Raw genomic sequence first — 10,000 nt, 5'->3', positions numbered from 1 at the left:
GTTCCTGAACAAAACAAAACAAAAAAACAAAAAAAAGACATCCGGTCACCGTACGTGAATTTTACATGGCACACGCACGCGCGCGCGCGCGCGCGTTCACACACACACACACACACACACACACACACACACACACACACACACACACACACTTCTGTGGTGTACTGGACTCTGCAACATCAACACTGACGATGCCCGTTCTGAATCAACACCCATGCTGACAGGGGTATCAGTGCTGGCAACGATGTTTCAACAGTTATAATGTTGGCTGCACAAACAAACGGTATGAATATACAACGGATGTCGATGTTTCAACAGTTATAATGTTGGCTGCACAAACAAACCGTATGAATATACAGCGGATGTGTGTGTGTGTGTGTGTGTGTGTGTGTGTGTGTGTGTGTTTGACGTATCCTCTTAACTAGCACTGTGAGAACAGGCACCAATATCCACTCCACCCTACCCTCCTACCCCTACCCCCACCCCCACACTTGGCCATGCCTGGGATCAAACCCAAAATGTCCACAATCCAATCAAAATCCGGCATATACTCATAGCCAGCCATTACTTCCGACTCTGAATGAATTTCACAGTTTTGGTTGCATAAACAGTGTTCACAGGTGGCCTTGATTACATACAGCCCTTATTGCATCGCTATTGCCCGTAATGTTAATTCCCCAATGAAGAGGCAGACCCACCCTGCAGATACTTAACTCTCTCCGAACGAACGACGAAAGAGGCTACGTTGACAGTTTTTCGCCGCTGCTGCGATCGTTATATCTTGCAAGTGGAAGGTTCTCCCATCAGAGAGGTGGATGAAGACAAAGACAAAGAATGCCGTATTGCTAGTGACGAAAGTATAGGCTGGGCCAATCAGACATCCGCTGGTCATCAGGACGGGTCTGTGACGGGACAGGAACAGAAGAAGACTTGCCGTCTCGAATGAGTTAAAGCGTTGGATTTTCAATCTCAGGGTCCCGGGTTCGAATCTCGGTAATGGCGCCTGGTGGGTAAAGGGTGGAGATTTTTCCGATCTCCCAGGTCAACATATGTGCAGACCCGCCAGTGCCTGAACCTCCTTCGTGCGTATACACAAGCAGAAGATCAAACACGCACGTTAAAGATCCTGTAATCCATGTCAGCGTCCGGTGGGTTATGAAAACAAGAACATACCCAGCATGCACACCCCCGAAAACGGAAAATTGCTGCCTACATGGTGGGGTAAAAACGGTCATGCACGTTAAAGCCCACTTGTGTACATACGAGTGAACGTGGGAGTTGCAGCCCACGAATGAAGAAGAAGAAGAAGAATAGAAAAAGAGGTTCACCAGGAGGGAACGCGTGTTATCAGTAATATTATATCACACACACAGTCATTACAACCTGTGGAATAATTGCAGATAACAACTTAAAGCACATCTACGTACCTTGACTGATCCAAGAGCCCGTCATCTTGCTTCTGTTTGGATCGCCACAGATGGCGCCACAGCTTCCGCCGGAAGTTCTCGCGACTGGTGTCCGCGTTGAGTGAAGTGGGAACCCGTGAGATGACGGGTCTGGTGGTGGTCTGTTGTTGTCTGGTTGTTGTGTGTTGTCTGGTCGTTGTGTGTTGCCTGGTCGTTCGGATAGTCGTCAGCTGATCTTGCCTCTGTTGCCGGCGGGCCTGGCTCAGACGGGTTAACCAGCTGGGTACTGCGTTTCGGCGCCTTCCGTCGCCTGCAAGACCGGTGTGTGGCTTCCGCCTTGCCTGTGTCGCCGGTTGCTGTCGCGGAGATGAGGTTCTGCCGCCGCTGGGGACCGCTCTGAGCGGATAGAGAAACTTTCTCCAACTGATCGTGCTTCGTGGCAATGTGGTGGCGGTGGCGGGGCTGGTGCTGGTTTTACCGAAGCGAGGGAGTTTCTTACTACCACTGCTGCTGCTGTCAGTTTTACTTTTAGTTTTTGTTTTCTTCGTCGTTCTTGGAGAGGCGAAGGGGTTTTGGAGGCGTGGGGTGTTTAAACTCCCCGGGGTGGTGGTGGTGGTGATGCTGACTTTCATGGTGGTGGTGGTGGTGGTGGGGGAGGACGCTGGGTGTTGTTTTCTTGACGGGGTGAGCCAGTGGAGAGACGACGCTGCGCGCCAGCTGTACCGTTCTTCTACAGGCTTGGTCGGCGACTTTCTGCTCTGGTCCTTCGCCGACTGCCGTCGTTTCTGCAGGTCCTTGTCCTTTACCTGGGATAGATTCTCTTCCAGTTCCCGCGGGGGTGTCTTTCCTTTCGTTCTGACGCCGTTTAGCGTTTTGTCTGCCTGTGACACCCGTTCTTTCTCCTGTTTCCTCTTTGTGTCTTCTTTCTGCGAGGCCTTCTTGGCCGGAATGGTGGGTTTGGGAGGTGAATCCTTTCTGGGCGGATGTTTGGACTCTGACTTGGCCGTCTCGTCTGGAAGGATGGCGATATCGGCGCAGTTGTAGAACTCTTCCTGGGGCCCGCAACCCAGACAGAAGACACCAGAGTTGTCGTCCTTGTCCCAAGTGTTTCCTGGGGGATGAAAATGAGGTCCTCTTTGACAGGGTTGCTAATACCACAATCATGTAAAAAAAAAAAAAAAAAAAAAAATCACCCCCGAAAACGGAGTATGGCTGCCTACATGGCGGGGTAAAAACGGTCGTACACGTAAAAGCCCACTCGTGTACTTACGAGTGAACGTGGGAGTTGCAGCCCACCAACGAAGAAGAAGAAGAAGATGTCAAAAATCAGTTCACTGAGAAAAATGAACGATCAAGCACGCACGTGAGACAGATATATAGACATACAGACATACATACATAAATGTATACAGACAGACAGACATATGGATAGATAGATAGATAGACAGATCAAGGCAGAGACAGACAAACACACACACACACACAGAGGGAGGAATGGGGGTAGGGGTAGCACGGGCTGAAGAGGAAATTTTCATTTTGTTATGAGGAAATAAGACAAGATATTTAACCCCCCCCAAAAAAAACCAACAAAAAAAACAACAACAACAACAAAAAAACAACAACAACAAACAAACAAACAAAAGACAAACAAAAAAACAACAACAAAAACAAAAAAAACAAAAAAACCCAAAAAACAACAAAAAACACAAAAAAACACGCTGTTCCAGGCACATGAGAGGAACAGGCTTTAGAGACATCATCGTTCAGTTGGGCATCTGCACCAGAGGCTCCGCTGAAGCCTTTGTGGCCGGGAAACACAGCGACCATGCCATCAGAGCCCATTTCAGTGTTGGAAAATCTGGGGATACTTCATCTGGGACAGTTTCTTAAACACTCACCAAGTACAAAGGAACTCTTCGAGGACACAAATTGGCACCAAAAAAGTCCCCCAAACAGAGAAAGAAAAAAACTACAAAAGTATACCACAAAAGTTTTCCACTTTAATATAAGCGAAGTACAAGAAAGAGGTTCTTGAGGCATAAAATGAAAGACGGCACAGTTTGATAGTGCACATGAACAATTCAGTGATTTTTTTTTTTGTAATTCGAAAGGAATGATTAGAGTTAGTTTGCAGTTAACTCTTAACTATCTACTTTTTCTGTTGGCCACACCTTTCGCAACTGCCAAAGAATGGAGTTTCTTTTTTTTCTTACCTTTTCTGTTTTTTAACATTGTCTGGATTCTTACACCGCGACTGACGTTACGTGGTGCAGGTGATTTTGGACAGGTATTTGTAGATAGAAAAACTGACCAAACTATAAAGCATATATTGTGGTAAATCCCTCTACTCATGTAAGTGCGGTATATGGACGCATAAACCATTAATGATGATGTCTTGTTTACCAAATAAAACGTTGTTGTAAATTGCGGCGACGCGAAACTTGAAATTGTGGGGTTTGGGTAAGTAATAGTACGTCTGTAACGCTCGGGTATATTTTAACAGGTCATTCTTGATAGTATAAGGCTGAGTGATATAATATGAAGCTCTACAAACCTAATTTTCGTCAAATTTGACACTTCACTAATAACAACATACCATTTTTGTTAGTCACACACTTTCGCGACAATACAAAAACCGCCTTTTTAAAAAACAACAATACTCTGGTATACTCATACCGTAATTCATTTTTGGCAGACAGGTATATTTGGATGGAAAATTGATCAAACTTTCGGGAAATTACAATGAAAAATCTCTCCCTCCCCTCCCTCCCTCCCCCACCCACCCCACTACCCCGCCTGGGTAAGGGGGAGTTATGGTCACCTGAAGGTCTATTATACCTGTGTTGTAGCTGATTGGGTAGCCAATAAGCCAGAACTGACTTGAAGTTGTGTGCCTTGTGTATGGAGAGAGTTACCACTCTTTATTGTTTGTTAAATCATTTACTCTCCCAGCCTCATTATGTTTTTTCATGCCCATAATGCTTAACTCTCTCCATACGAACGGCGAAAAGAGACGACGTTAACAGCATTTCACCCCCAATTACCACCATCAAAATATTACAAGCGGAAGGCTCTTACACTGAAGAGGTGAATGTTGACAAAGAATATCACAATTCTGACGACGGAAGCTAAAGGTTGGGTCATTGAGACACCCACTGAACATCCGAGGGGTCTGTGCAGAGGAGAAGAGAGGACTGGCCGTACTGAGTGAGTTAACCCATACATACCCGTGCGGTATTTCCACTGCACCACGCATCGCTCGCACTTCAGGTCAGGAGGCAGCTGTACAGAGTAGTTGAAGAAGGCGTTGTACTTGCCCTTGGGCACAGGGAACTGCTCCCCGGCCCCGTCCGCCCTGGGCAGCAGGTGCTGGTCCAGGCACTCCTGGGTCACCGCCTTGCTGGCGTCTTTCACTGGGCAGATCCGGATCTCGAACCATCCCTGCAAACCCAGTCCTTTTGGAGTTCAAGTTTGAATCCGTTCTGTTTGGGGTTTTGATACACTGCAGTTCGGTTCAAATCTTTTTTTTTTCTTTCTTTCTTCTTTTTCTTCTCCTCCTCATCATCGTCAGTAGCAGCAGCAGTAGTAGTAGTATCATTGGCATCATCATCATCATTGTCATCACCATCATCGTCAATAGTAGTAGTAGTAGTAGTAGCATCACTGACATCATCATCATTCTCATGATGATGATGATGATCATCATCATCATCACCACAAACAAAACTAGTTGCCCAGCTGCTGACCTGATGATTGGCTGTGAGGTGCACGGTGATGGGCATGACGTCACCCTGGCGGAAGGTGCGAGCGATGATCCCATTGGCGAACGTGCCTCCAGCCTCGTGCTCACGTGGCGCGTGATAGGGGTCGCCACATACTCCGCACTTGCCACTGTTTCGAACCCACTGTACCTGTTTGTTGAGTTGACAGAAGTTTGGTGTCTTCTTTTTTTTTTTTTTTTTTTTTTCTCAAGTGAATTAACCAACAGTTGAAATTAATCAATAAACAGCGTTTCGACAATCAATTTGTTGCGCAGAAATAAAAAGAAATCTGTACAAAAATGAATGTTCCACAAAAAACAACAACGTCAGTTTGCTAATGAGTTTCAATTATTTCGTTTTTTGTGCCTTGGTTTGTTTGTTTGTTTGTTTTTGACAGCATCAAAACGTTTATATACACCACTGCAGTATTTATATAACCCGCTCAAACTCTATTGAATTCTTTTTATTTACTCCTCTCTCTCTCTCTCTCTCTCTCTCTCTCTCTCTCTCTCTCTCGATGAAATTTTATCTATTTATAGAAGAAATGATGATTACGTCTATTGCTAAGGAAAAAAATAATTTGAAATGTGTATTTAGGTATACTTGCTTGCTCGAGTCTGCTTAAAAAAAAAAATAACATAGTTACTTAGTTACTCAGTTATTCAGTTTGATTTTTATTTTATTTTATTTATTTATTTATTTTTTTGGACGTTCGCTGTTGAAGTATACGTTATCAACATCGTTCTATACATTATCATATTTCACTCCTCCCACCACCATCTCCCTCGTCCTGACAAGACCCCCCCCCAACCCCCCCGCCGCCCCCCTCTGCCCCCTCCACCCACCTGCCCCCCATCCCCCTCCCCTCTCTCGCCTCCCTTCGACCAACATCCTGTCAAACAGCCGCGCATGCGCAAGGAGCAATAAACGTGCAAGGCGCGGCGGCCGGCTGGTGCAGGCAGTGTGAAAACGGTGGAGTGTGGCCAGGCCAGAGTCATGCACAACGTGACTGTCACAGAGAGCGAGTACACACACCGGTCATAGTTCACACTGAACGTCCTCTATGAGTGTGTGTGTCGTAATAGTTAAAAAAAAAAATTTTTTAAGCGCCCTCACCCCACGTACTAAAAAGAAAAGGGTAGAGATAATAATAATAATAGTATTTATATAGCGCTGAATCTTGTGCAGAGACAAATCTAAGCGCTTCCACACCAGTCATTCACACGAATGCATAACTCTAAAACTGAAGAAACTGAAGACAAGAAAGAGGCAGGGCAGAGAGGCTGTCTTGTGAAGAGGTGGGTTTTAAGGCCAGACTTGAAAAGAGCTGAGTGCGGAGACCTGACGAAGTCGAAAGAGTCAAGTTCATACCAAATGTAAGGTCCAGAGACAGAGAAAGAACAGCGTCCAACAGTGGAGTGTTTGAATCTGGGTATGCGTAAACAGAGTGGATCCGAAGCCGATCGTAGAGAGCGAGATGGAGTGTAGAGGTGAAGGCAGCCACAGAGATAGGAAGGGGCAGATTTGTAATTACATTTATAACAAAGAGATGCAAAATGCACGTAGGAAGGAAGGAAGGAAGGAAGGAAGGCGGAGGCAAGAACACAGACTATCACAGATTTGATGATAGGAGAATAAACTCGCCAGAAGAGATCGACACTGAAACAGATGGATGAACAGACAGACAGACAGACAGACAAAAAAGCTAAGACGAAAAGACATGGAGAGAGAGAGAGAGAGAGAGAGAGAGAGGAGAGGCGGGGGGGGGGGAGGGTTAGGAGGGGAAGGATCGAGGGGGAGGAGCCAAGACAAGACAAGACAAGACAAGACAAAATTATCTATTTCTGAGGATAATATGGCAACAACAACAACAACATCAACAAAATCTTTTTTTTTCTTCTTAGTTCTATGTATCAAACCCCAGTGTGCTTTTGGACCCTTTAACTGCATTTGACGGAGTTTTGAAGCAAAAGTCTAAAATGATTATAAAATTATTCACTTGCTTTTTCATACACCTTTTATAATCTTTTGCATTTCTTTTACTTTCTGCATTCAAAAAGGCATTCTTGTTACTCATGCGTTTTGCCCTCGGTTTAGCTGAATCAGGTGCTACTTCTATAGCTCCCGAGCTATAACAGCTACTGCTATGGGTGCTATAAAAGAATAAGATAAATAGAAATATTGCCAGCGTGTGCAGTTAAGGCCTGGACGTGTGCTTTTAAAAAGTAACATACTTTCGATATTAAAAAAAAAAAAATCGTGCGTTTGCTCTTTAAAATAAAAGAACTACATGTGTGCTACTGAAAAAAAATACTACACGTGTGCTATCAAAATGTTGGTATTGAACAAAGAACACACGTGAGCTACAAAAATGATAATAACATATGAATGCTATTGATGATTAACTCCCCCTCCCTCCCCCCAAAAAACAACAACAAAAAAACAGTGTGCTATTTTAAACATATACGTGTGCTATTAAAAAGAACAACATATGTGTGACAAAAAACAAACAAATAACAAACAAATAAACAAAACACAAAAAACACCCCAGAGGTGTGCTGTTGAAAACAAAACAAAACAAACAAGCAAAAAAATAAATAACACCAACAAAAAATGCGTGTGCTACTGAAAGCACACGTGCCATTTAAAAACACAACAACAAACTACATGTGTGCTATTAACAAACTGCACATGTGCTATTTAAAAGATGCTGCTATCAAACACACACACACACACACACACACACACACACGTGTGAGCTATATGTGAGCTACACGAGTACTATTCAAAAATAGTGTGCTACTGAAAAACCATACATGTGCTTTAAAAAGATGTGTGTGCTATTAAAAAGCAACAACAACCAAAACAACGTGTGCTATCAAAAAAGGACATAAAATTACGTGTGCTGTTTAGAAAGAATATATGTGTGCTAATAACAGTAACCAAAAGTGTGCTATTAACTCTCTCCATACGAACGGCGAAAGAGACGACGTTAACAGCGTTTCGCCCCAGTTACCATCATCAAAATATTGCAAGCGGAAGGCTCTTATACTGAAGAGGTGAATGCCACAATTCTGACGACGGAGGCTAAAGGTTGGGTCATTCAGACACCCACTGGACTTCCGAGGGGTCTGTGTAGAGGAGAAGAGAGGACTGGCCGTACTGAGTGAGTTAAACTTAAAAAAAGACAAAACAGTGATAACAAAACATACGAGAGCTTTTGAAAAGAATGCAGTGAGCTGTTTAAAAACATGCATGTGCTTTTTAAAACAAGAACAAATAACAACAACACGTTAGTATGCTTTAAAGAAACAACAACAACATGCACGTGCCAATAAAAGGAACACAAGTGTGCTATTGAAAGATAGTGTGCTATTAAAAAAGAGCATAATTATATGTTGCTATTAAAAAAACAACCCAAAAAACAACAACAATATTGCATGTGCTATCAAAGAAACACACGTGTGCTATCAAAAACACGGTGCGTGCGCTATTCAAAAAGCCTACACATTTACTATAGATAGATAGAAAGTCAGATAGATAGACCGACAGACAGACAGGTAGGTAATGATAATAGCAATGATAGTATTTATACAGCGCTGAATCTTGTGCAGAGACAAATCAAAGCGCTTTCACACTAGTCATTCGCACGCATGCATAGATAGATAGATAGATAGATAGATAGATAGATAGAACAAAGAACAACAAACAAACAAAATCAAAACAGAAAAAAAACCAGAAACAACGTCTGCTATAAAAAAAGAAAAGAAAAAAAGGAACAACATTTCAATGTGTGCTATTAAAAAAACACGTACTTACACTACTAAAAGAAAACCACGTGTTGTTAAAGAATAAATAGATAAATAAATAGATAATTAGATGAATGAATGAATGAATAAATGGATAAATAAATGAATGCATATCAATGAAACAAATAAATAGATATATATATATATATATATATATATATATATATATATATATATATATATATACATAAATAAATGCATATAATTGAAACAAATAAATAAATAAATAAATAAATAAATGTATATTAATAACTATACACAAACAACAACAACAAACAAACATGTATAAATGAAACAAAAACAAACAAAATGAATTAACCTACAGCTGCCAGCACCGCCAGCAGCACCGGACCGAGCCGGGTTGCCCATGCAGGGGGGCAGGTAACCCACCCACCCACCCACCCACCCAATCCCTCACTCACCATACGGCCCCCGCAATACAGCTCGTTGTCGTTGTAGTTGACAGGGTTGTTGAAGCCTAGACGCCACATGCTGTTTCGGGCTGGCGGGTCCATCAGCCTCCCGTGACCCCTCACCCCCTGTGACGTCAGCACCGTCATCGTCATCAGCGACGTCATCAGTGACGCCATCACCGCCGTGACGGTGGTGACGGGAGGACGAGGAGGCATGCGGGTCTTCGCGTGTGGGGATGCTGCTGGAGACCTGATTTCCATCGTTGGTGGTGGGGTGGTGGGGTGGTGGGTTTGGGGGTGGGGGTGTGGGGGGTGGGTAGGGGGGCAGATGTTTGACTTGGAAGTGGCGCTGGAGCTGGCAACGTTGAATGGTAAGTTGTGTGGTTTTTTTTTTTTTTTTTTTTTTTTTAACTTTGTTGTCACTTGTATGTTCCTTCACTTGGTTGTTTTATTTGTTGATCACAAAATCATTCAATTCATCAATGAGTCAGTTGATCGATTTGTTTGTTTTGACACAGTCTTTTTTTTTTCTTCTCCCCCTTTAAATCATTGTTTTGAAGTACGGTCTGCTTTCCGTTGTTTTCTTGTAAAAAGATTATTTATACTTTATT

The 10,000-nt window shown here is 43.2% G+C and overlaps 1 protein-coding gene across 1 annotated transcript in view; it reads right to left on the bottom strand.

The window, feature by feature from the left end:
• LOC143277788 (uncharacterized) overlaps positions 1 to 9,749 on the bottom strand; it is a 37,041-nt gene extending 27,292 nt beyond the window's left edge. The window contains exons 1-5 of the mRNA XM_076582691.1: positions 9,399 to 9,749; positions 5,153 to 5,317; positions 4,634 to 4,847; positions 1,428 to 2,517; positions 1 to 4 (exon numbers count right to left, since the gene is read on the bottom strand). The exon at positions 1 to 4 is cut by the window's left edge and continues 464 nt beyond it. Coding sequence (XP_076438806.1) covers positions 1 to 4; positions 1,428 to 2,517; positions 4,634 to 4,847; positions 5,153 to 5,317; positions 9,399 to 9,650 — 1,725 coding nt within the window. The 5' untranslated portion in view covers positions 9,651 to 9,749. The remainder of the gene's footprint in view (positions 5 to 1,427; positions 2,518 to 4,633; positions 4,848 to 5,152; positions 5,318 to 9,398) is intronic.
• Between the last annotated feature and the right edge of the window lie 251 nt (positions 9,750 to 10,000).

The sequence above is a fragment of the Babylonia areolata genome, chromosome 35 (genome assembly GCF_041734735.1).
Source record: "Babylonia areolata isolate BAREFJ2019XMU chromosome 35, ASM4173473v1, whole genome shotgun sequence".
NCBI classification, from domain to species: domain Eukaryota; kingdom Metazoa; phylum Mollusca; class Gastropoda; order Neogastropoda; family Buccinidae; genus Babylonia; species Babylonia areolata.
This window is presented reverse-complemented; position numbering and strand designations above follow the sequence as displayed.